Raw genomic sequence first — 23,619 nt, 5'->3', positions numbered from 1 at the left:
ATGATGAATGTTTAACAGAAATCCTTTAGGTCAATACCTATAGGATTTCTATAGGTGTTTATTAAAATACTGACAATGGATGTTAAATAATTTTGTCTTTGGGGCTTTTTGGACTAACTCTGATATTTTTTATTATTAATACCAACTTTATGTTCTTATAACATTCAAATACGCATCATCAAAATGTATTCACATGATTATTACGTCTCACAAGGCACCGGGTTGAATAATTCCTATTGGAATTTTTCCAGTACCTGTACACTAAGACAGTATTCCCAGTGTGATTGCAATGTGTCACAGGATTAGGAGAAGTGACACAATTTGAAAGGGGCTGAAATTCAAAGTAACTCCCTCTGATGTGAAGTGCGCAGGCTGTGTGGAGTCATGCCTCTCCAAGAGGTCACAACTGAAAGGGAGGAAGAAGATTTTGTTTCAAAAAACAATACAGCATGAATAGTTCCAGACTGTGTGAAACAGCACAAAACAAAAATACTCACTGCCACGCCTCCTTCACTGGAAGGCTAGTAAAGAGGGTTGCGACCACACTGCTCCCATGTGACTCATAAAGTCTGACTACAAGTGCCCCTTTCCTGTCCTCAGCCTGTTACGATAAACAGAGTAAATAGTCATTAAGTATTTTGGAGGATTACGTCACGCTAGGTCAAGTATTCATTTAATGAGATACCTGTTTTACTGTCTCAAGGATGACTGCTTCAGTGCTGACGGAGAAGGCACTCCAGGGCAGAGTGTCAGGAGTGCATTGGATTAACCTCAGAGGAAAATTGAGGTTATATGCGCATCGGATGACTGAGGCATCTTGGAAGGATCCTATACCAAAACAAAAAAGAACTATATTATGACATTACATATGCTTTTTGAGCAGTTGCACTAAACACTACTGTGCTTCACTTTCAAAATACATCACAAAGAAGCAGCTAACCTGTGTGTGGCATGATCGCATAAGTGAAACTATGGGTCCCCATGTCAGCATTGGCATCTGGGGCCTTAGGTGCTCTCAGTCTAGAACAAAGAGGTAGTATTAGGTGCAAGTATTGTTTAAATTTGGTGTAACTCAAGTGTTCTGTTTGTAGAGTCGTGTATGAACAGTGTGAAACCTCACAGAGACAGCGTCATCGTGTTTCTATGGACTGAATAGCCATATTTGCAATCATTCAACAGTGCAACTCCAAAGTTGTGCTCTGACAGGTCGCTCCATTTATGACCCCAAACCTGAGAAATAAACCAGGGTAGAAAACAGCAAAGAAAATCCAAAGCACTTGAACAGCATTACTTTTATTGTAACAGCTTCGTTCTGAGATGCTAAAATGGCTCTAGAAGTTCTGAAAGCTAAAGATACATTAAGATAACATCTGCCTACCTCAAATCTGGCCCAGTCCCATGAAGTGTTCCTGTGTGTGGGTCTCTGCAGATGGCCAAACTGAATCTCATATGTAGCATTAGCACTGCGCACTCGCACAGGGAATTCCACCTTAAGAAACTTGTGCGACTCCGCCCACTTTACCTGAAAATGAAACATGCCACATGGTGTTACCTTTGTTTTAATCAGCGATTATGTTTTTTGTTGTTTGGGAAGCTGCAGTATTTGTATTGAGCTGATGATTTGATTCTCTGGATGTGAGTAGACAGAGCATGTAGCACAATATATATATATATATATAGTATACCTCTGTGTTGAACTTGATGTAAGGACACATGGCGTCCATGACAATCTCCTGTGTGACGGTGCTCTTATCACTGATTCTGAGGCTGAAGCTGACACTGCCACGGAGTCCACCCGTGGACACCACATGAACGGGCTGCACCACCTCGTGCAGTGGATTCCTACAGGGTGATTTCTGCTGTTAGTTTTTTCTATATTTATATCTGTAATAACTGCAAATACTGTATTATCATCTGTTTAAGCTGGTAAAGTAATGAGAAAAAATGTAATTGTAACAGTAGTTACTGAAACCTTGTCTGAAGATGGTAGTCCATTACATCCCAAGCATCCCAGTACAGGGGAACATCATCAAACATGACAAACTGGTTCCCATGACAGCCGTCAGAGATGGCTTCTCTGAAACCAACAAATGGTCAGACAGGTGGTAATTCATTAATGCTAAAGTTGTGATAGACGATAAACAAGTTTTTCAAAGGTATTACCTGTTTGCACTGATCAGACACAGAGAGGCCAAAGTGCCATCTTTGTTTACGACAGTCCGTAAAATCCCATTCTCCATGAGGACTGTGCCATCGGCCTGTAATGTTAGACAGCAGATCACTTTACCAAGGTCATTTCCAACAGTGTTAAATTATTTAATATTCTTACTATGTAATGCACACCTGAACAGTGACAGACACGGGAGTCGCAGGCTGTGTCTCTTTGACAGGAGATAAACCAACACTGGGAACTCTAACCAGAGCTGCAGTGCCACAGATACAACACAGCATAAGATTAAAAAAACTTTATTAATCTCAGAGGGAAATAGTTTTAATGTGATGCTGTACGTTAGAAGGCAACAGCATAAAATACCATTAAAAAAAGGATTAAATGTACCAAGAGTAGGTTTACCAGCTCCATCTTGAGTCTGGATGACTTCATGACGCTCCCATGGCAGAGAGTTGAACACACCAGCAGCATTTCCTTTCGGACACAGGGCTCCACATGCATCATTCAGCAGTGCAGCACCACCACTACGGATATCTGAAACACAGTGTGGTGCACTTTTCATTTCCACAAACTACATAATAATGAGACTCTTATTTTAATTGACAGCTACAGTGAAAAAAATAAAACAAATACTGTACCTTCATAATATTTGAGTGCATCATCCACAACCATCTCTATACAGCTGCCAGGAATTACGTCGTGAAACTGGTTAAGAAGAAGCAGCCTAGTAAAAATCAATAAAACTATTTTAGTCCAATAACAATGGAGATACTGTATTTATTAATCATTAATAGGTGTATTTGGACCTCCAGAGCTCCTGGAGTCTTTCCACAGGATACTGAAACATCCTGTCTCTGCACAGCGCCAAGCAGCTGGCTATTTCAATGTCGTGCAGGAGTGTCTCGCACTGGCGGTTCCCACGCTTAATCTGGAAATGTCAAAGCAAGCAAGACAAGTGCACTTTACTCACTGTTTTAATACACAACTAGATATTCTATATATTTTCATACAGTTTAATACTCCACACACACTGCCTGGACAATGGAAGGCTCTCATGTATTCCCTTGGTAAAGTCCAGGTGGAAACGTTTTTATTTTTGGCTCAGCAGTGTATATTTCCTGCATTAAGTGCTTTCATCTCACTTCTGCTACAGGTGTTAGAGATTATTATTGCATGTATGTATTTATTATTTCATACTGACATAAAGTTATATTTTATGTTATAATAAGGGTTGGGAGCATCTTTTTATTCTACCTGTGCCTGTGTGGTGTAGGTGCCATTGTGAAGCTCCAGAAAGAGCTCCCCAGTCCACGTACAAAGGAGAGCTGAGTCAGCCTGAAGCTGAGAGAAAAGCTTGTCAGGACTGGACATCTGGACTCTGAGAAACACACCAAATGGACAAGGATGTAGGCAATGACATCTCTGGTTACACCTTTGTTAATCGTTCTGACTAAACCATGACTGTGTGTATTACTAATGTAAACCACACAGGATCCACATAAGCAAACATCACTCATATCCTGCTGGGTTTGTTTGGTGGGGTCTTCTTCCTTTTTCCGTTTTAATGATGCAAATCCAGAGACAATAAAAAGCTACAGTTCTGTTTCTGGCTCAGTGCATGTACGGACAGATGCTGGGTTCAAATGTGAGACAGTAACTTACTTGGGAAGTCCATCTGAGTCCTTGATGCGGTGCAGTCTGTCTAGCATTAGCTGCGTGGGTCCGCCGCCACCATCACCAAAACCAAACAGCACTGCACTGTGATTGGCTCTGCCTTTGTCTTTGTTATTCTTCACAGTTTTTACTAGCTGTGAGAAAAAAGAACATTGGTTTTGTGAGACACAGACTGCTCATTCACCAAGTCCTGTGTAAAACCGCAGTATAAACCAAACTCACGTCTTCAATTTTGCCCTTCATTTCATAGGAATTTCCTGGTGGGAAATGAGTTAAAACCTTTGAGCCGTCCAGGCCCTCCCAGAAAAACGTGTTGTGCTTTGGGGAAAATAAATAATAAATCAGAATTCAAGGTTAACACGTGTTCACTTTCTTTAAGTCAGACTGTGCGATCTACCTACAGGGAAGGTGTTGACCAGGTTCCAGCTCAGCTTCTGTGTCAAAAAGTTGGAGATCCCACATCCCTGCATAATTTGAGGGAGTTGGGCAGAGTAGCCAAACGTATCTGGAAGCCAGAACTAAAAAGCCAGAGAAGAAAGTAGCTAAAATATACCACACAATTCTTATGTATGTTATCTGAGGTCAGGTTTTATGAATCTTACTTCTTTGCAATGGATTCCAAACTCTTGGTTAAAGAAGCGCTGACCCTCCAGGAACTGCCGGACCATGGACTCACCTGAAGGCAGATTGCCATCCTGATGAAAGAAATGTGTCATTTGTTTACCTTTAAGTATAACATCATGAACATGAAAATGGCTCAATAAGAACAGGCTCAACAATGCAGAAAAATCTGAACACATGATCTGTCATTAAAAAAATATGTTTACCATTTCCACCCATGTTCCTCCAACTGGAATGAATTGGCCTTTTTCGACAAATTGCTGAATCTGGGAGAAAAGTCCTGGGTACCAGCTTTTTACCCACTGAAACTGTTGAGCCTGGACAAAGAGCAGCAAACTAAAGACTGTTCAAATTAATAGAACAGTTTTGGCTCATATATTATTAATACATGTGAATTTACCTGAGAGCACGTAAACACAAACTCTGGGTTTTTCTCCATTAAACGGATCGCCGTCACCCAACTTCGGCCACATTTGCGAATGGTCTCTTCATAGGGCCACAGCCATGCTGTGGATAAAAAGTCATTAACATTAACTTTGATAGAACTGTGAATCAAGTGAAATAAGAACAATGAAGTCTGAAAATGTTCAAGATTGCACGAACAGAGGCAATAATAATAATAATAATAATAATAATAATAATAATAATAATAATATCTAACTGTTATAACTATTACAAGAACAAGTAACAAAACTACAAATGTCCATTTTGGTACATAAGTTACAGACACATCTTGCCACCAAAACAATTCTGAGGTTAATTGAGACCTGAGTCTATGTGGCAGTGGCCCATTGCATGGACGGTGTGCTGGCTCTCTCCGTTCCGCTGGTTAAAGAAGTTACGAGCCAAACTGCGTGCTTTGGAGTAAGAGTTGGGATCGAAGGGGTCACAGAGGTTCACCATCTCATTGACTGTGAATAGTGCCTGGTAGCCTCGTTGCTCTCCCTCTCCTAGTTCCTTTTGCAGAAATAGAAGGTAAGCATGGAAGTTGACGTTTTGCCTTTGTCCAATAATGTACCACAATGATCTGTGCTGTGTGGATGTACCTTTACTAGATCAACAAGCATCTCAAAATCAGTCAGCAGCTCTCTCACATCACTGTTAAGTACCACCAGCTCAGCCCTTTGTACTGAAAACGTCCTGTTGGGATCTGGAGCAGCAATCATGGACCCTTGACCAGCGCCAAAAAGCCCATTACAAGCCGTCTCAACATAAAGGGTGACACTGAAGAATGAGAACATGTGAAATAATTTGCATTTAGTAATCCAAGTTGTGTACAAAAACAGTAATTAACCGACCTGTGTGGCTCTTCATCTTTCAGACAGTCAGAAAGTATGTAACTCGTCTTTTCACCCTCTTTAGTCAGGCCCTGCAAGTCCACACAGTAGGTTACAGTACACATGGGTTAGGCATAAAGCTTTGACATCTTGATCTATCCTGACCATTACCTGGACTGGCTGACCATCTCTCCAAACCATTGCTTCTCCATCACTTTCCCACCGGAGATGAACCTCTTTCCCTCTCCAGGACTCAGGGATCGTCAGGGTCACCTTAAACCAGCAAGTCCACCACCTTCAAAGAGCAGCAAGCTTTAGTTAGGGCCAAGGTGTGACGGAATAAAAGATCTGAAGGTGATAAAATATTACAATATTACATACGTTGGTCCAAAGGTATCACCAACTTTATAGGGTGCAAAGTTCTGCTTGGTAGCTTCTGTAAAACGGATTCGTTTCTCAGACAAGAAGGAGGCGAGGGAGTCCAGGGGCCAAGAGTCTCCATAGAGTCTGCAGGGAATAATAAATAATAAATCCATTGCACCTATTTCCCTGTTTACTACAATCAGAAACTTTAGACCCGGTGCAAAACTCACTTTCTATTATGTCATCACATCTGATCAAAATGTCATGCACAAAAACTATAGAGCATGTGAGCTGATATAGTATTATGGTATTATTTCTTTTAGTGAGAAAGTGAGAAAATCACTACATGATTTATTTCAGAGTCAAGAAATTACAGAACAGCTTGTATGGTCAGTGTGACCTAGTCAGCATTAACTTGCAGACTGGTGTCCAACTACAGACACAGGGACGTGAGATGCATGACGTGCAATTACCCTTGATTTTCTATTATATGCATGAATTAATTGAATAATAACCGTCTACTAGCACATAAAGTCACAGATCCATGTTTGATTTGTTAGGCTGGTCACTGAGTCCGTGCAGCTGCATCCTTACCGTCCTCTCAGATTACAGTCTGTGAAGTAAATGTCAGAGATAAACTTTTCTGCCCTCTCGAGGAGAGTGCGCCTGTTCTTTAGCACAGGCTGGTGAAACATCATCATCGAAGAACACCCACACAAACACCAGCGGATTTACGAACAGACAAAGTGTGGAAGATAAAGTGAAAGCTTATTGTTAAGACCCGGAAGTAAAACGTTGTGTTTTGTTTACATTAAGGCCGCTAGATGGCAGCAGCGTTCAATGTTTCCACATTTCCGGAAGTCGCGGAGCAGGTGAATCGTGCAGGTAGATGTGAGATGAGTGGATTTGCAGAGGTGCAAATTATCATGTATTACTATGGATTAACCATCTGAAAGCATATTAAAGTTAAAATATAACACCGCCTTTACCACCTGCTATTTTTGTTACAGACAAAATTTCTATGTGACACAGATCTCCTGTCTTTTGGCTCTTATTTTTCTGTCAATTATATCTTGACTACACTTGCGCAGTCATGTTATCAACAGCATCAAGTTCAATGGTGATGGTGAACTTGAACGTGTGGAAGTGCTTGTACCTTCTGCACTTTCGTCAACTCTATGAATTTCTTAGTGCATCTAATTGGTGATTATTATTTTTTTTATTTTAATTAAAGGTATTCACCAGTAACCTGATTTACTGTCAAACAAAAGCCAAGTAATTAAGAATTACAAAATCCAATTACAAATGCAGTCAAAATGATATGATATGTAATGACACATGCATATTTTTATTTCTAATGAAGATAAAAGTTGCTGACATTTACTATAAACATAATACAACCAAAAAAAAAACACTATGTCACAAATGAAAAGTACATAAGTTAACATATTTTTTATATGGGAACAGGATATCAACAGTGAAATCAGGCCACAAGCCACAATGAGCAGGAAAAAAGGCCTTTTGTTGTAGGACAAATAACACTTTGTTGCAAAAGATCAAGTGCACCACAGCTGAGAAATGTTCACTCGGTGCTGCTTTACTGTTCAACAGTTTCCTCATTTTATCACATACCCAGTTAAATCATTCTAAAGGTGAAAGGTGCTGAACTAGACTAGTTTTTATTAACATCACATATACAAAAAATTAATTGAAGAACATCTAAATTGAGCCAAAGGAAGTGTATGTATACACTGTAATAAAGGTAGAAAAGATGATAAACTGGCTGAGGATGTGGTGATGTAATACCTCTTCAGCAATCCTATGGTTCACTCATGAGTGCTGGGGAGTTAGTCTTGTGATCGGAGTGGCTAACATAGGTTAGGGGTCAGCCCACGTCCACCCTGAAAACACAAAAGCCTTTTTTTCTCAGCATTTTTCACAGGGAAGGCGCTGTGTGCTTCTGAGTTTGCATGAAGCTAAGCGCCCTTTTATTATAAAATCCATAGAGCAACTCTAAGTACAGGGTTGGTGGAAATGTGGCATAGCCCATCCCTCTCTCCCTCTCTACCATCAGGGATAGCTGTCGACTCCTATCCTCCTATTGTTTGCACTGTGGTTGGGCTTTCCACCACGTTTGGACAGCCCAAGGGAATGGGTGCTGTGGTCCGACTTGACCTATGATCTTCACCGGCTCTGCTATGGCCTTCTGGCATCTATGTGAAGGTCTTCTCTAGACTCTCATGTCACATAAATAAAGGGGAATTAGAGAGGACAGCTGTTTCTCTTGCTCTGAGGAAGTAGTCCTACAGGATAAAACAATGTTTTACACATCCAACATAGTGGCCTATTACGTTCTTCCTGCCACAACATAGCATGTGAAGTCCAAACTGTGGGTTGAGAAAAAAAAATGTTTCCCTAAACCCCAGAGCGGCATGCAAACTTCATGAAATCAACTTAAACATTGCATGCTTCCAAAAATGTCCAAACCAACCCATAGGACAAAAGCACAAATAAAGAATCGTCGTGCAAGTCGTGCAAAAGGACAGTGGTCTCATGGTCTTGTTGAAATTCTTTTGAATTCCTTTGAAACAAGGTCCTGGACAATAATCTATACTCTCGAGCCATATTCGTCTCTCTCTCCAATATTGTATCCAACACCTTTGCCTTTGTCCTGTTCCACAGCAGATCTATGAAATAAGAGACCCACAGAGTTTTGTTATATTTGAAAATTCACACAAGTTGCGATCTCGAATGAAGCTTTCTCCTTTCACTTGTAGGTTTCTCTGGTGGCCATCAAGTGTGTCTCGCTGAGGTTTGTTTTGCCATCCAGATAATGTTTATCATTTAGTTACATAATATACAGTACGAGCAAGATGTTGAAGTGATGTAGGCAATTTAAAGTGCTAGTGCTTTCTTATTTTCCCTGGCAACTCTTAATTTGTCCACATTTTTCACTACAACTGCTCATTTCTTTTGCACAAGAGGCCAGTCATGTATAAACAGAGAGAACTGCTGCTGATGATGATGCTATTTTACTGTAAAGAAATGTAATTACTTTAGAAGCAGGGAGGAAGAAATGACAAAATTATCTTCTCCAGAAAAGATCAATTTTACACTGTGTAATGCAGGAGTGCAACCAACCCATCTTGAGTAATACAAACAAACAAACAAATATTAACTAACCAAATAAATAGGAGTGACACAAGTAAGCATAGGTTCCTAAAACACAAGTAAGCATAGGTTCCTAAAACACAAGTAAGCATAGGTTCCTAAAACACAACTAATGAGGACACAACCCCTATAAACTTCATCATTCCTTTATTGTGTAAAGACTATGACCAACAAGCATAATTTGGGTCTTATTTTGTTGTTTTTACCCTCTGCTTACCTTTTCTTTCTTAACAGACAGCATACTAATGAGACAATGAGAATAAGTCCCAGTGCCGAGCCCACCAGTATGGGAGCCAGTAAACCTGCAGAGCACGGAGCAACAGAAGCAGAAAGCATTATATGATAAATAGGATCTTGCATGTTTTTCTCCATGTTATCATTTGGTATGCAATCTTGTGTAAATACAATATGTGTGTGTGGTTAAAAGGAAATTAATGATGTGCTATACTACATTTATTCCTGAAATGGTTTAGTTTGGTTATTGACTACCTATAAAGCAATGATTTTGATGTTATAGCAGTTATCGTCTTTCCTTATTAACCAGTTAACTGAACACAGAAAAAGTGTCTCTTTAATTCCTACATTACTTATGTGTTAAAATCCACAAGAGCAAACAAGACATTTGTGGCCGATAAAAGGTGAATGCCTAAATGTGAGATAAAGACAACAAAAGACAAAAGAAAGTCCAACATACCAGTATTCATCCAAGATAGCTCAGCTGAGAAACAAAGAAAAAGAGAGAAATGAAGATGAAAATAAAATCCACTGAGGAGCAGACGCCTCAGATTTGGTACCTCGGAGGAAAATGAGTGTTAAGGGGCTTTGTGAGAGAAAATGAAAACAGTTTAATTATACTTTTGTCTGTTATTTGAGAAACAAGCATTTTCACGACCGAAACTCAGTCATGATCATTTTCAAGGTTCTTTCATCTTTTTAAGGTTCGTGTTCGGCAGCCTGCTCACAGCATTATTTAACACAGTATCAGTAAACATCTCATCTGCAGGCGTATTGCCCCTGGTCGTGTTTTTCATTACATGCACACTTTTAGCTAGTTTAAAACTCTGTCTTACCTCCGTTATTTTAACTTGAAGAGTGATAAATCTGCCTAAACTGTTAATTGTAAGTTAAACATCATGCCATATATACGTAAATGTATGGACCTTTTTATTACAGACATATTATAAACATTACTCTTCAAATTCCAGGAGTTTAACATTTTCCTTAAAACATGAGTTCCACCAAGATCCTTGGAGGACATGAGTAAGACACAACACACTAAATAAAAAATAAACTCAGATGTATCTCAATAGCAGCAGTAACCGTCTATCCTAACATCAGCCTGAGTCTCTTTCCACATTGTTTTCCCGTGGTTTCTCTTGTGTGTGCAGGACATCGATCAAGCTTGTGCGACCCTGCAAATATCTAAGCTGGCAAAGAAAATACATTTTTAAGTAATAGTACCAGTTCAAAGTGAAAATACAATAGCAAAGACATTTGTCATAAATGTTTTGTGTATAATGCTTTTATTGAAAACATCTCCCTATGTTCAGAAATTGTTTCTTTACTTACTGTTAATGGCAACTTGAAAAGAAGTACACAGTACAGGTTATTTTCGCTTAGCTGCACCTCTATTATGTGCACGGCAGTAATTACTAAGAATTTATTTGAAAGTAAGTGAGTAAGTAAGTAAGGCAAAGTACAGAAAGATTGTGCAAACAGACCTATAGCCTTTTGTTATTAAGTAACCCTCCCTCACTTCTGTAGGTTTTCTGAAATCTCCATAATCAGATTTACTTAATGTTTCAGAATCTACTTACAGTATTGAGCACAGTCATGCATATCGATAAGTTTGCAAAAAAAGCAACTGCAGTAAATTAACTGACACTACACTGTTATTCTATAAGTTATAACTATGTAACATAGCAGAAATAATAACTTAATAATAAATATGTATTACAGGGCATGGTTTAAAAACTATTCTTTCAATGTGGGACACAACTGAAATTATTAAAAAGTGACATTATGTGAGTCTCAACTATGTCGAGAATCTCTCTAGTCTTCCCACTCCATTGGCAAAAGCCAAGGATGTGGATCACCCTGATTGTGTGGTTTCCTGGAAACAGTAGCAGGAGAGAGACTGGCGGAGTTTGTCACTGGCAAGCTTTTCTTGATTGCTGTCGAAGTCTTCCTCTGGTTCATCAAGGCTTTTGTCAGAGAGTGATTCAACTCAAAAGCCTCATCTGTCGGCCGTCCACGGAGGATATGTCTGATAGTCGGGAGTGCTAAATCTGACTTACAGGTCAGGTAACTCTTGAGGTTGAGCTCAGGAAAAACTGTATCTCTGAGAGCATGAACGAGCTGGTTCTCAGTGTGGGAATGTTTGAGCCGACGGAAAACTCTCTGCTCAAGTGAGACGTAGCACAGTGAATCTTCAGCCAGCACTGTCGTTCCCACAGGGCGGTTGGTCTGGCCCTTCTTCCATAATGATGGATTTAACGTTTGATGTTTGGACTTGGCTACACGCTCACTCTGCTCGTCCTTGAGGTCGTTCCCTTTGCCAGCATAGAGCTTCTCTGAGCCACTTGGTAGAAGCTGATGGAGTCCTTCATCAGCCAGGTCTGCTAGGTCGCCAACGAGAAGCTGCTCAATGATTCGCTTCCTTGTGAGTGGAGATATGACTGTAAGAGTACCATGCAGTCCTCTGCCTGCATTGGACACAGAGCCAATCACAGCTTGTTAAACATCCCAGTCCGTGGGATACTCCTTGAAATGACATTGGGCCTTCACGCACAGCATGCAGCAGCACCGCCTGCAGTGTTAAACTAAAAGCACAAGCCATTTCCTGCTACTGTAAACACCACTCGTGAAAGCTAATGGCAGAGGATTCCACAGTGCCATGTCAAAACACGTGCTATTAGAAAAGCATAGTTCTGCAAGGAAAGCTTTGAAAATGAGGAAAACATGCACATTTATACCACACTACTGTATATGGACATAAATACCATACAGTGTGGTAAACCAGACAGCCACATAAAAGTAAGTCTTTAAAGAATAATTGAAGGCCTGCACATGTATTCTCAGTATGTCAGAGGAATGGTTAATTTGTTGTGTCTTAGAAGTGGCCCTGCTCTCCAACAAGCTTATCAGAGTCAGTCAACTCTAAAGATGAGAATGACATCAACCGACAAGCTGAACTACAAGCAGGTGATACTAAGGAGTTGGTAGTAAGTCTGTGTGACAGCCATGTGCTTTGCAGAAGAAAAGATGCCCCCACATCATCCAAACTTGACTTTCAGCCATTTTTAAAGCAGCACAGCAGCTATTTTATCTATATGTGTGTGTGTTGCGTTCATGCTCCAATAACAAAGCAAGCGTATCTGGAAAACCATACTTACTCTCCTTGAAAGATACCAAGACAACTCGGCTGTCAACAACCTGTGATTTTCTGTAGTTTCCATTCAGAGGCACAGGGACTGAGTCCTGGGCATGGGAGGAGTAAAGGGCTGTTGCCAGTGCCAGGAACTGGGAAGACATAACAACCAATCACCAACCAAACACACCAATCAAGTTTAAATACAAGGGCAAACTATGTTAAAATGACCGAAACATCAATCTAACATTACTTCATTTCAGACGTTGTTAAATGAAATGAACTTGAATTAATGCAGCACCTGTTTGCGAGATATTGTTACATGATTCCTGAACACCGTCCACAGCACACTGGGATAGCATGGAGGAGTCGTCAGTGACCCGTCATACCGGTAATACTCATCCAAACGTGCAGGCAGCAGCGATCTGATGTTGAAACCGGGCATCTGCACCTTCTGACCTGCAGGTTTAATAGGAACATGACTGTTTAGAGGACAATTTATAGTGGTCACATGAGTGAGGCATTAAAGAATTTAAAGATTGATGCTCATAGCTTACTATATTTAATATGGCAAAACAAGCAAAAAATAACCTGCTCAAGAGAAACATATATGTGGGCTTACCCCTATATTTGATTCCATTAATGAACTTTAGAAAATGTTCGAAGGCAGGATTGAACTCTCCAACCTGTATGAAAAACAGACTTAGATGGTTTGGATCCACATAAATTCACAGATCATTGTCCCCACTGACAGGAGTCTACAGTGTCTCACCTCAATCAGGACACCCAGCACAGCCAGGCCGTCAGATTTATCTACAGCCATGGACATGTTTGGGTATTTCTCCGTATTAAAGTGTACCACATGCATCTGAGAAAGAAAAAAAAAAGTTAAGTGTAAAGGAATAGTGCCCCTGACAAAGGACTAATAACTGGCTACTAATTGTTAAAAAAAACCTTCTGGACGGATTATGTAGATTGTTTATGTTGAAACCATAAGAACCACAACTGAAGAAAAGACTTACATCAGACTATGCGAATGTATTTCGCAACCATTTAATTACATGTTGTTATTATATAATGATATCAATCTCTTACCAATACTGATTTAAGTTACTGTGTTTAAGTAATTGGATTAAAAAATAGTGGTGTTGACAAAGTCTAGGACAAAAACACACAAGAAACCCCAACGATGTATGAAGCAGTGACGTGGATGATGTTTTACAGCACATAAATACTGTAAATACCAGACTATCAGCTGTTTTAGTGGCACTGTTTATTCAGTGCAATATGTTGGTCACCACAGCCTAATGTGATGAAACTGCATTTGCCGTCATTGCTCTGGCTTAGGAATCAAGCTTAAGACATATGCACTATTTCTGGGAAATGTTCAATTTCCCATCATGCCACCCCTCAAAAACAACATGTCATCAAGGATCTGTGGTTCTGGAGTCTGGAGGTACTTGAAAAGATGCATGCTCTCAACGTGTCCACTCAGAAACTCAGGTCAAGCCACAGCACCTCATATGTGGCTCTGTCGCAGCTGGGGCACGGTCGCATAAAAGCCCACAGGTTGTAACCATTTCAGCTCCTACCCACTATAATTCAAATGACAGCAGATTATATAAAAAGACTTCTATTTTTGTTTATATTGTAAAAAAGACTTTTTAAAGAGAGGTTTTAAGACTTAAGAATCGTCTGCCTTACTCAAAGTACCAAAGTAGCAACGTGGTGTGTGAAAACTGCTTACAAGACTTGACACATTAAATAGTACAGACAGCCACTCCTCTCCAGAGGTGGTTAAAAACCAAAGCATATAATAGTCTGGTTCTCTAATCCCCTTAAACCCTACAAAAATAAAACACACTGACATACTTTACATACTGTAGCTGTGTGACATTATGGTTTTGTCTTTCAGTATAAGAAAGTAACTGAGTGACTTTGGTAAAGGGATAATTTGTTTGACACAAGAGCAACTATGAGTTTAACTGTCATGTCACAAAATGTTTATTGTCAAAAATGTTCTTTAATTAGAATTTAATTAGTGTTTATGCAAGGATTCAATTGTACTGTACAACTCTACAGTCAATTGCACAATAAAGTAGAATATTTTCAATAAGCAGTATCTGGCATTGTCTGATGGGTAGATGCAAGTCTGCCACACTGACAGAAAACTGGAACACTAACATGCAGATGCAGAGGACTTTCAGCTTGATCAGTGTCTGTAAGCTTTGAAGAACGTCAGTGACTCTGGTTACTCTGCCAGTCAAATGTTAAACATTTAAGTCATGAAGTATTAAATCATTTGTCGGGAGCCAGAGATGCTTTGGCCTGATGCTGCAGCTGAATAAAATAAATATTTAGATCAGTAGAAAAGTGCAAACTTCAAACTAACCATTTAGTGACCTTTTGGTGACCAGTGGTGGAAGAAAAGTAAAAGTATTCATAGTACCCATGCAAAAGAGCAGTGTTACATATAGCAAACTGTAAATTATTGATATAGTTTTACTTGTGCATTACATTATTACTTATACAACATTTTAATGTTGTCAACGTGGAGATATTTAATAATAACTTTATATAATGTGCAGTGAACTAAATGACAATGCAAAGTGACCTTAACACTTAGACGCACAGTAGGCAACTTGAAGTTCACTGTGCTGCACAAGGACACTTCAACATACCACTGACCGTGCAGTTCTTGGATGACTGCTTTCCCAGCTGAGCTGCATCTACATTAAAACTAGTTTTTATCTACTATTAACTACAACTGGCTGATACATGGTAAATTATTTTGCTTTACTTTTATGTGTCTGCTGTTTGTTTCATTACCTCTGCTGCATACTGCTTACTATTCACCCTGTGCTCTGAGCCTGACGGTCTGCTGGAGGAACCCCAGTGGAAATGAAGTTGAGCAGCAGCGTAATGATGAGGCAGGCTCGAGATGTGCATCTTGTGGGGCAGGGAGATTTGTACTGTGGACCAAGAGAAATGAAATGAAATCCCAGCAAACATAATATAACAGAGTAGACGTTACTTGAGTTAACATCAGGGTATCATATGATCAAACAGAACTTTACATAAACAGAGGAAGTCACTGTGACCCGCTCTGTACTGTCATAGTGTTTTTGCAAGAGCTGTGTGGCTATGTACGTTTCAGATATTTTATGGTGGAGTGACGCAGGGTGCTTCCCACATTGTTGTCAGTGTAAGATGAATGTTTATAAGTGAAAGACCTCTGTCAGCTTATTTTAGACACACGTCAGGCTGATGATGCCACTCAGCCTGTGGCGTTAAGGCCCACCAGGCATGCACACATAAGCATTTGTCTGTTTGCACTGTCAGTGGTTAACACTTTACTTACACAGATATTAATTCAGTTGTACACTACACCACAAATGTTACATGCATGTTCAGCTATACAGCAGCTGTCATTGAAATTCCTCATATTTTGCAATTTCCACATTCTGCCAAAAGCAACACATAAAAGAAACTAAACCAGTTAAGCATTTTAGAGTGACATTTGACCTAACTTTCCTTCAACTGACACTATGACTATGTCTTACCTTCAAACAAAACAGAACGAATGGTGATCAAAATATTCTCTCTGTGACACGTAGGCATTTTTGTCTCTGTTGTGATTGCTATATTTAGCAATAGAATTTTAGAGTGTTTCATAAATACATATCAAGCATTAAACTGAAGCTCAGTTCTTTTGTTAACCTGCATCAGACCAAGTAGAGGCAGAACACATGACTAATCTCTGCTCATCTTTTCCCAGTCCAAACATGAAGGTCTTTCTTTGGGTAAAAGTAAGACTAAGATAATAAGAGAGTGATTATGGAAAATTGCTGTGGCCGATGTAGAAAGAAAATCCTCCTGTCATTTTCTTTAGGTTGACTCAGAAATTAAGTGTCTACAGAAAGAACAGCCTCCCTCCTGGTCAATGTACTCTAATGAACACTTGGTGGACTGGTGCATCACTTTGATTGGAAGAACTTGTAAATAAATATTTGCTCAGTCTGACAGTTGTGTTACCTGTTTATAGTACAAATTACATTTTAAGTATTGTTATGTTTTGTGGATAATGTGGATGATTTATACTCACCAGAATGTCCATTATTTCCAAGAGTAAGCTGCTCATTGGGTGATAGGTTGTAGTTTTGAACCTCAATTGGCCGTAAAGTTGGGTCAAACCTTAGCATCTCTGACGTGATGTCTATTGGAGACTGGAACGCTCCACCACAGTATGGATAATGTTTAGGCCAGTGGTGCTCTCCCTCTGGCCCTGCAACAGTATCAGTGTGAGTTATTACCAGCGGGATTCATTCCACATCTTTTCAAATGTTAAAACTTTTTAAAGGGCAAATGAGCAAACTGTGCCTCAGTGTGACACCAAATAGGGGATGACTTCAAAGGCTCCAAAGAAGGCAAGTCTACTAACATTTTATCTGTAATGGAAGTGAAGTATTATTATCTATCTAAAATGCGGCATGGGAGAGGCCAGTGGCTTCGCTCTTGGCCCTTTCTAAAGCAGCAGGAGTGAGAACCACGTTGTTGTTTGTGGCGAGAGCCAGTGAGAACACTGTCTCTTTCCAAATGAAAGGTTTCTATAAAGCACAGGACAACAAAAATGGCCACATTTGCAGATCAAGCCATGCATTTTACAGTGACCTCAGCTGCATGAGGGTGTTTCTCAACAGCGTGTTTGCAAAGGCAATAAGGCGCCCTGTCCCTTGAAGTAATGCTAAACAAAAAAAAAAAAATAGGAAAAATAAATACATTGAAAAGAAAATCAAGAAGCTTTTGATTTCTGATTTTTTTTTTCCTTAAATGTGTTGACCGAAGTGTTAGCATGCATACTATAATATCATAAAAACATCTATACATAAATTAAATATAGGCAAATAGTTTGTGATGAATGGAACCAAATCTGAATCTAACATAACTTTAATGGAGTAGAAAATGCTATGAAATGCTCTGAATGTACCAATGCTCTCATCACATCGGCATGGTTGCCACTAATTCATTATCTGTCCAGAAACCATCTTAAAATCCACCATTTGCCAGTTGACCGTGGTTAAATATGAATGATGCAGCATGAAGTCTTCCCCCAGCCCGACTGTCACTTCCCAGACAAATGTGGACTGACTGTATGGGACACGCCAAAAGGCACCAAGGGAAGCTGTGAAATCAGCCAATACTTGTTTGAAGCAAGACTCAAAAGTTCAGTCTACGCAAACCCTCTCTATAATAAGACAGAAAGTTACTCTTATGGCTATAATTACTCAGTGTCCACTTCATTTGCTGATTTAATTAGCCCCAGCCTGCCCTTTAATACTGGCCTTCAGTGGCCTTTGGTGGCCCCTTGGCAGTCCTTGTCCTGTAGAACATACACGACTGTGGGTAATGTCTTACACGTGGGGCCTTTTTCATGTAAAGGGAATGTACAAAGTACAAAATGTAGGCTTTCTATGAAGTAAAACATTTAGCATGACATCAGCGGTGACTGTAACAGTCATCATCAACATCATTTATTTTACACTCATGTTAAGGTTCACTGTTTTGTCTTTTGCCAGAGGGTGGAGTGTTGAGGTGGAGATAAATCGTATGACTCAGCTGTGCCCCTGTCAACAGAAAGTGCTACCAACCCTTCAGACCACTGACCACTATGTCAAAGACTCTCGAGGGTTTCGCTGAAAGTGAGGATGAAGTGCATGCTGCACCAAGGAGAAGTTTTTATTATTATTATTGTTACTATGACTCTATGAACAATTATAAATCAATTATAATTAATTAATGTTTTTTCCTTTAATACATTTAGTGTTCCCTTGATGTATAAATAGTTTTCTATGCATTTGCGAAATAATCCAACTGTTTATGTTTGCACGGAGCTGTAGAGCACAGGATAAGTCCAATATTTTGCCACATTAAGTTACTGCTTGTACCAACCTGGTTTTCAATTGTTTGCTAATTTTTCTTCTCTCTTTTTTTTTTTTTTGAGTTTCTAAATTAACACATGAATGGGAAATGAACAGCTGTGGGGCTATGTTGCACAAAAGAATGGACTAGAAATGCATTGTTACACAGAGGCTGTCTACAGTAAGCAATAGAGCAGACTTTACTTCTTGAAGAAACTGTTGGATTCATGGACAATCCTGCACCTTCCTTTACCGTAAATCACATGATTATCCACCTGTCCTGCTCTAATACACAGGATATTATAGAAAATTCATATTTCTATCAGCGTCACACATTTTGTAGTCATGTTTGTTCTATCTTTATGTGATACTACACTATCTCATCTATTTCCAAGTCTTTGCAACAGTATAATAAAAACTAATTGGACCAGACTTTCTCACAGGCCTAAGTTAAAAAGGTGTAATTTCATTTTTTTATTCATTTTTAATGTACAATGTGAACAGTGCACATAAAGTTACAGCATGCTTATGCAATGACTGCAGCAGTCAAAATTATTTGTCATAATAAGTTATGATGAAATATTATACTGATGTGCTGCACCTGCCTACACTCAGTCCCTGAATGCAACAGAGCTTTGGGAAGCAGTGACACATGTGAAGAGATCAAGCTCTGAGCACAGTTTTTGTAAGAGACAGTCACGGTTCACAAACCCCTGCGCATAGAGGCATGAGACAAAGGCAGCCATCCACTTATGAAGTGAGGAATTCTACAATAACACAAAGTGGCAAAAAGCTGTCACGTTTGTTTTTATTGTTGTTTTCGATTTGTAATATTAGTGAGGAAGTGAAAAATATTTTGAGACTTACCACTGTACGTCCACTTGGCACCTGAAACAGAAAAGAGGTTGCTCATTGTATATATTATAATAGTCAGACACACATTGAATGCTGCACAATAGTAGATTATACATTAAACAAAACAGTTTGAAATAATGCATCCAAACTATTGGATGGTCACATTGCACCCTCTTTCCCCACAAAGACCATGTGACAGCTGCCTTGAAGCATCTTTCCTGCTCCAGCACCTACAACTGCTATAGGGCCCAATTATCTTCCAAATCCTCCAATCCTCTTCTTTTTACTTCTGTTGTTTTTACTACACAAACCGCAAAAACACATCAACGAGCATGTACATCATGAAAGGTCTACTTTTATTTTCTTACCATGCAGTCCAGCTAAGAAATTCAGCTGTAGTAAAACAATAGCTGTCAGTCTCACAAAGTGCATCATGATCCCCTCAGCTCTCCCTCGAGTGCGGTAGGCTGACGTTGCCCCAGTGCAGAGCAGGAGTTTGGAGCACCGGAGCACCAGCTTTCCAACCGGCTTTTATACTCATGTTGTCAGCTTCATTGTGGCTCGAAGTGACGTCAGAGCAACAACAAAACCAGCCTCCACCGGAGAAAGTCGAAGCTCGGATCCGCTCCGGCAGACGAAGCGCGCACGAAGTGATGAGCGTCCTTTTTTCCTTTTAAACTGCTCTCTTATGATCACGGTCGTTGCATATTGAAGGTTAACGTTACACAGTGTAAATGCAAATCTGACTTGACTACTTCAATTAAAATAGCACAGTAAGAAGAGAGAGTAACTGGGCAGGGAAGGACGTGAATTTAATAATAAATGAAAAGGTCTCCAGTCAAGTTCTCTGCAAAAGGTTAGGTTACATTTGCTTCAGGTAATTTTGCTTATGGTATATAAATCTCAACAGGTTCCCTAACATTTCAAATGAAAAAATAACCTATTCAAAGTGCAACTGTTTTTCACCATGCTCACCTACCCCTAATTATTATTAATTTATTATGGAGATGTTTCAAACATGAAACTCTACAATAGTGATATTATGACATGCTGTTTAGTGCTGTATTTGGAAGTTGTTCCTTCTTGTTGCATATTTATCTAATAATCAGGAACCTCTGGCCTACAATAAAAAGAGAAAGATGTCTGCTCCACAGGGTAACTTTGTTTCGATTGAAGGTGTCAGCATTAGGGAACAGTCCAAAGGTCAATAATGACAACCCACTCCCATTGTAAATTACAACCGTCACTAACTCATTCACTCCAGAGGAGACGGCACCAAGACAAGCAGTAAGATGAAGCACCTGCTGTTTTTGGGGATTCTTTTTGCTGCATTCCACGTCAGCTCTTCAGCTACTCCAGGTACTTTAAACTATTTCTCTTTAAACTATTCCTACCGCAAAGAGTCATCTTGTGCACTGATGTTTTAAAAAATATATATTGTGCTTTATACATACTGTCCATTGGTGATTTGTGTTTTTTGTATTATAACTTTTAGTTTGACCGCCCTTTGAGGCCAACATGGCGGTTCCATTGGCACCTAATTTGTCTGTAAAATGTAGACTAACTAGTGACTAGAGAAACTAAATCAGACACATTATGTTCACCTACAAAATCATTCAGTCTAATGAGAACCCAATAGACTTCATAGAAATTATTTTCGCTTTGTCACACAAGTCTAGACTGTTTCTCTCATCAGGATATAATAGTATTCTATGGACTTCATCTTCATGCTATAACATGTGACTGAAGCCAACAATAATTGCCTTTACCTGTGACTAACAAAATGAAAAGATGGTATTTACTCTCCATTTACTCTTCTGGAAATGTTATTTACCCACTGCTAATGACTGTGCTAAGCTGACAGGACACTTCCTTCCTCTATAATTCTAAACTTTTAACCACTGAGGTCATTTCTGTCTGAGCCTGATTGTTATGAACATGATGAGCTAAAACTACGTCTTCCTGCAACTTTGTCTCACCTCACTACTGCGAAGATTCTCAGGGAGGCCGAAATTTTGATCATCTGCAAGGGAATATTAGCGCATTTTGAATAAAAGACCTATTTGAAGCCACTTCCCTTGTGTGGAATATATGGAAGGCGGGAGGACTGAAAAAGTGCCTAATGACTTTTATTATTGCTGTCATAAAAGAGGGAGTGGGTCTCTGGTGATGAGGTTGGTTAAATATTAGTTGAGAGATTGATGGTATTCGTTAATGATTAGCCAACGGTACTTGTGACCAAAATACAGTATATTAATTGCTAGAAAACAAAGCAATCCTTTTAGACTTTGTGTATCTAATTTAGTTGTTTTTTTAATATCCAACAGATTTCTGTCGTTTGACTCATGATGAAGGTAAAGGGCCAAGCTTCCTATATGCCCTCTATTACGATCCCATCAGTGATCTGTGCAATCCCTTCATATACAAAGGAGAAGGAGGAAATGAGAACCGTTTTCAAACTGAAAGGGATTGCATAAGAAACTGTTCTGCCAATGCAGATGCGACCTACCCCACAGAAGGTAAGATGACTTTGTGAATTTATAGTATCAGAGGATTTATGCAATAGTTCACTGTGTTTAACCGGTGTCACACAATTAGAAACATGCAAAATGATAAATGAACCCAGACTGAAGTAGTCTTCGCCCCAGCTATTTTCTGAGGACTTTGGAACACAAACTGACTATGAGATAGACTTTTATGGTCTTAAGGACTATGAAAGGAAACAGCGCTTTATCACCGAGCCTCCCTGATTGAAACTGAAAGAGAGAGGCCTTCTTGAGTGATCGGCCTCAGCTAGATTTTTGTACTAAGCGTGCACTAATTGTGACTGCATCAGTGTTACTGTTATTCTGTGTGTTAATAATGCAGAGTTATTATTTTTTTTACATCAAATTACTATTTTCCTTCAGAGATGGTAGGAAAGACAGGTCAGCATTGAGTATTAGCAATATGCCACCAAGTGGTGAAGGAGCAGAACTACCCTTTAAAGATAAAACTGAATGAATACGCTTTCAAAAAGCAGAACAGTTCAGACATATTTCAATCTCAGTTTTTTGTATTTGAATGTATAATATCATTGCATTATGATTCATACATTCTATTCATTCTACAACCAATGACAACATTACCAATGATGCTTTCTCTTTGCAGCATCCAAAGCCTGCCTGTTAAAAAAAAATCCAGGTGATTGTAGTGGTAGACTTCTGTCCTTCTACTACGACCCCATTCATGACAAATGCAAAGGGTTTTACTATACTGGATGCCATGGAAACGGAAATAGGTTTTCTGACTATTTCCGCTGCAACTCCACCTGTGCAGGAATCCATGGTGAGCACAAATCTCTCTGTTATGTGCTGCTCTACATATACAGGAAGCAGTGGATCATATTCATATATTAATGTGTGTCTTTAAACTACTGAGTAATGTATTTTGTTTTTTTTATTGCTTGAATGTTAATTGTTTCGGCTTTAAGTGGATGGTGATGAAGAGGAGGAAGTCGAGTCAGACACTCCTATTGGTAAGTAGACATTCAGTGTATTATTTAGCTAAACGCCACGACAAGCTAGGAAGTTTTACTGAATTTTAATTCTCTCTTATTTCTTACGTACTAATCCAAACTTTTCCAATCAGTATTTAGTTTGTTTTTTTTTTCATATTATACATCAGGTTTGCAAACTGTTGCCATTATCTGCATAAAAAGGTGTTATATGTGAATCCTCATGTGTTGTACTGTTGACATTTTTAACAGCAATCATCTGTGGAGTTGTGCTTGCTGTCATAATTACGGCTGTCCTCATAACTGTGATCGTCTTGACTGTTAAGTCAAAGTAAGTCGTTTTATCTCAGTCTACAGATTAACGTAAAGAATAATGACAAAGCATAAGCATTACGGAAAGTTAATTACTCTCCTTTGATTACATTTTTGATTGTGCTTCTTTAGGAAGAAGAGCACCAAGAAGAAGGCACAACAAAAGAGTAAAGAGCCCCAGACTGAGTCACCTCTTAATGAGAAGGGGATTGAAATGGCATAGGGATTCATGTAAACCTTAAATCGCACATCTAACAGCATGTGTTTCTACCAGCTGTTTGGGTTGTGACTCTACTAGTCCTGATGCCAAACATATCAACACTTAACTACATTAAAGTTTAATTTAGATTTTTTTACTGAAATATGTAACCAGTAAAACATTTTTGTTCAGT

The 23,619-nt window shown here is 39.3% G+C and overlaps 3 protein-coding genes across 4 annotated transcripts; 1 reads left to right on the top strand and 2 right to left on the bottom strand.

Annotated features, from left to right (window-relative positions):
- Positions 1 to 4: 4 nt before the first annotated feature.
- man2c1 (mannosidase, alpha, class 2C, member 1) lies at positions 5 to 6,884 on the bottom strand. 2 transcript variants are annotated; one of them, XM_026365572.1, is made up of 26 exons: positions 6,700 to 6,884; positions 6,124 to 6,249; positions 5,914 to 6,037; positions 5,764 to 5,834; positions 5,512 to 5,689; positions 5,233 to 5,422; positions 4,866 to 4,972; positions 4,672 to 4,782; positions 4,447 to 4,539; positions 4,246 to 4,362; positions 4,067 to 4,162; positions 3,833 to 3,978; positions 3,425 to 3,548; positions 2,977 to 3,098; positions 2,809 to 2,894; positions 2,558 to 2,704; positions 2,344 to 2,423; positions 2,164 to 2,258; positions 1,973 to 2,077; positions 1,686 to 1,842; positions 1,379 to 1,522; positions 1,121 to 1,230; positions 941 to 1,020; positions 686 to 828; positions 498 to 601; positions 5 to 406 (listed from the first exon to the last, which is right to left on the bottom strand). In XM_026365572.1, exons 1-26 carry the CDS (start codon positions 6,804 to 6,806, stop codon positions 295 to 297), a joined length of 3,075 nt encoding a protein of 1,024 aa, XP_026221357.1. In that variant the 5' UTR covers positions 6,807 to 6,884; the 3' UTR covers positions 5 to 294. The 2 variants fall into 2 exon arrangements, with proteins under 2 accessions (XP_026221357.1, XP_026221358.1); XM_026365573.1 differs by having other exon boundaries at positions 2,573 to 2,704.
- A 1,829-nt stretch (positions 6,885 to 8,713) lies between these two features.
- ca12 (carbonic anhydrase XII) lies at positions 8,714 to 19,477 on the bottom strand. The gene is made up of 10 exons (XM_026365385.1): positions 19,432 to 19,477; positions 16,752 to 16,931; positions 15,476 to 15,618; positions 13,419 to 13,514; positions 13,269 to 13,332; positions 12,948 to 13,105; positions 12,672 to 12,798; positions 9,971 to 9,994; positions 9,494 to 9,578; positions 8,714 to 8,792 (listed from the first exon to the last, which is right to left on the bottom strand). The coding sequence occupies exons 1-10, from the start codon at positions 19,475 to 19,477 to the stop codon at positions 8,714 to 8,716; spliced, it is 1,002 nt and encodes a 333-aa protein (XP_026221170.1).
- A 1,234-nt stretch (positions 19,478 to 20,711) lies between these two features.
- On the top strand, positions 20,712 to 23,450 carry si:dkeyp-73b11.8 (boophilin-G2). Its single transcript, XM_026365384.1, has 6 exons — positions 20,712 to 20,778; positions 21,747 to 21,938; positions 22,570 to 22,746; positions 22,892 to 22,936; positions 23,168 to 23,246; positions 23,360 to 23,450. Exons 1-6 carry the CDS (start codon positions 20,712 to 20,714, stop codon positions 23,448 to 23,450), a joined length of 651 nt encoding a protein of 216 aa, XP_026221169.1.
- Positions 23,451 to 23,619: the final 169 nt, after the last annotated feature.

This window comes from Anabas testudineus, chromosome 6 (genome assembly GCF_900324465.2).
Source record: "Anabas testudineus chromosome 6, fAnaTes1.2, whole genome shotgun sequence".
NCBI classification, from domain to species: domain Eukaryota; kingdom Metazoa; phylum Chordata; class Actinopteri; order Anabantiformes; family Anabantidae; genus Anabas; species Anabas testudineus.
This window is presented reverse-complemented; position numbering and strand designations above follow the sequence as displayed.

Excerpts from the sequence above, each read along its gene's own strand:
- man2c1 (XM_026365572.1), bottom strand. The coding sequence starts at position 6,806 with ATGATGATGTTTCACCAGCCTGTGCTAAAGAACAGGCGCACTCTCCTC. Across the intron at positions 3,549-3,832 it reads GACTCAGATGGACTTCCCAA|AGTCCAGATGTCCAGTCCTG; the intron begins GTAAGTTACTGT and ends TGTGTTTCTCAG. Across the intron at positions 1,523-1,685 it reads ACATCAAGTTCAACACAGAG|GTAAAGTGGGCGGAGTCGCA; the intron begins GTATACTATATA and ends TTTCATTTTCAG.
- ca12 (XM_026365385.1), bottom strand. The coding sequence starts at position 19,477 with ATGAGCAACCTCTTTTCTGTTTCAGGTGCCAAGTGGACGTACAGTG. Across the intron at positions 16,932-19,431 it reads TGCCAAGTGGACGTACAGTG|GGCCAGAGGGAGAGCACCAC; the intron begins GTAAGTCTCAAA and ends ATACTGTTGCAG. Across the intron at positions 13,515-15,475 it reads GTAAGCAGTATGCAGCAGAG|ATGCATGTGGTACACTTTAA; the intron begins GTAATGAAACAA and ends TTTCTTTCTCAG.
- si:dkeyp-73b11.8 (XM_026365384.1), top strand. The coding sequence starts at position 20,712 with ATGAAGCACCTGCTGTTTTTGGGGATTCTTTTTGCTGCATTCCACGTC. Across the intron at positions 22,747-22,891 it reads CACCTGTGCAGGAATCCATG|TGGATGGTGATGAAGAGGAG; the intron begins GTGAGCACAAAT and ends TTCGGCTTTAAG. Across the intron at positions 22,937-23,167 it reads CGAGTCAGACACTCCTATTG|CAATCATCTGTGGAGTTGTG; the intron begins GTAAGTAGACAT and ends CATTTTTAACAG.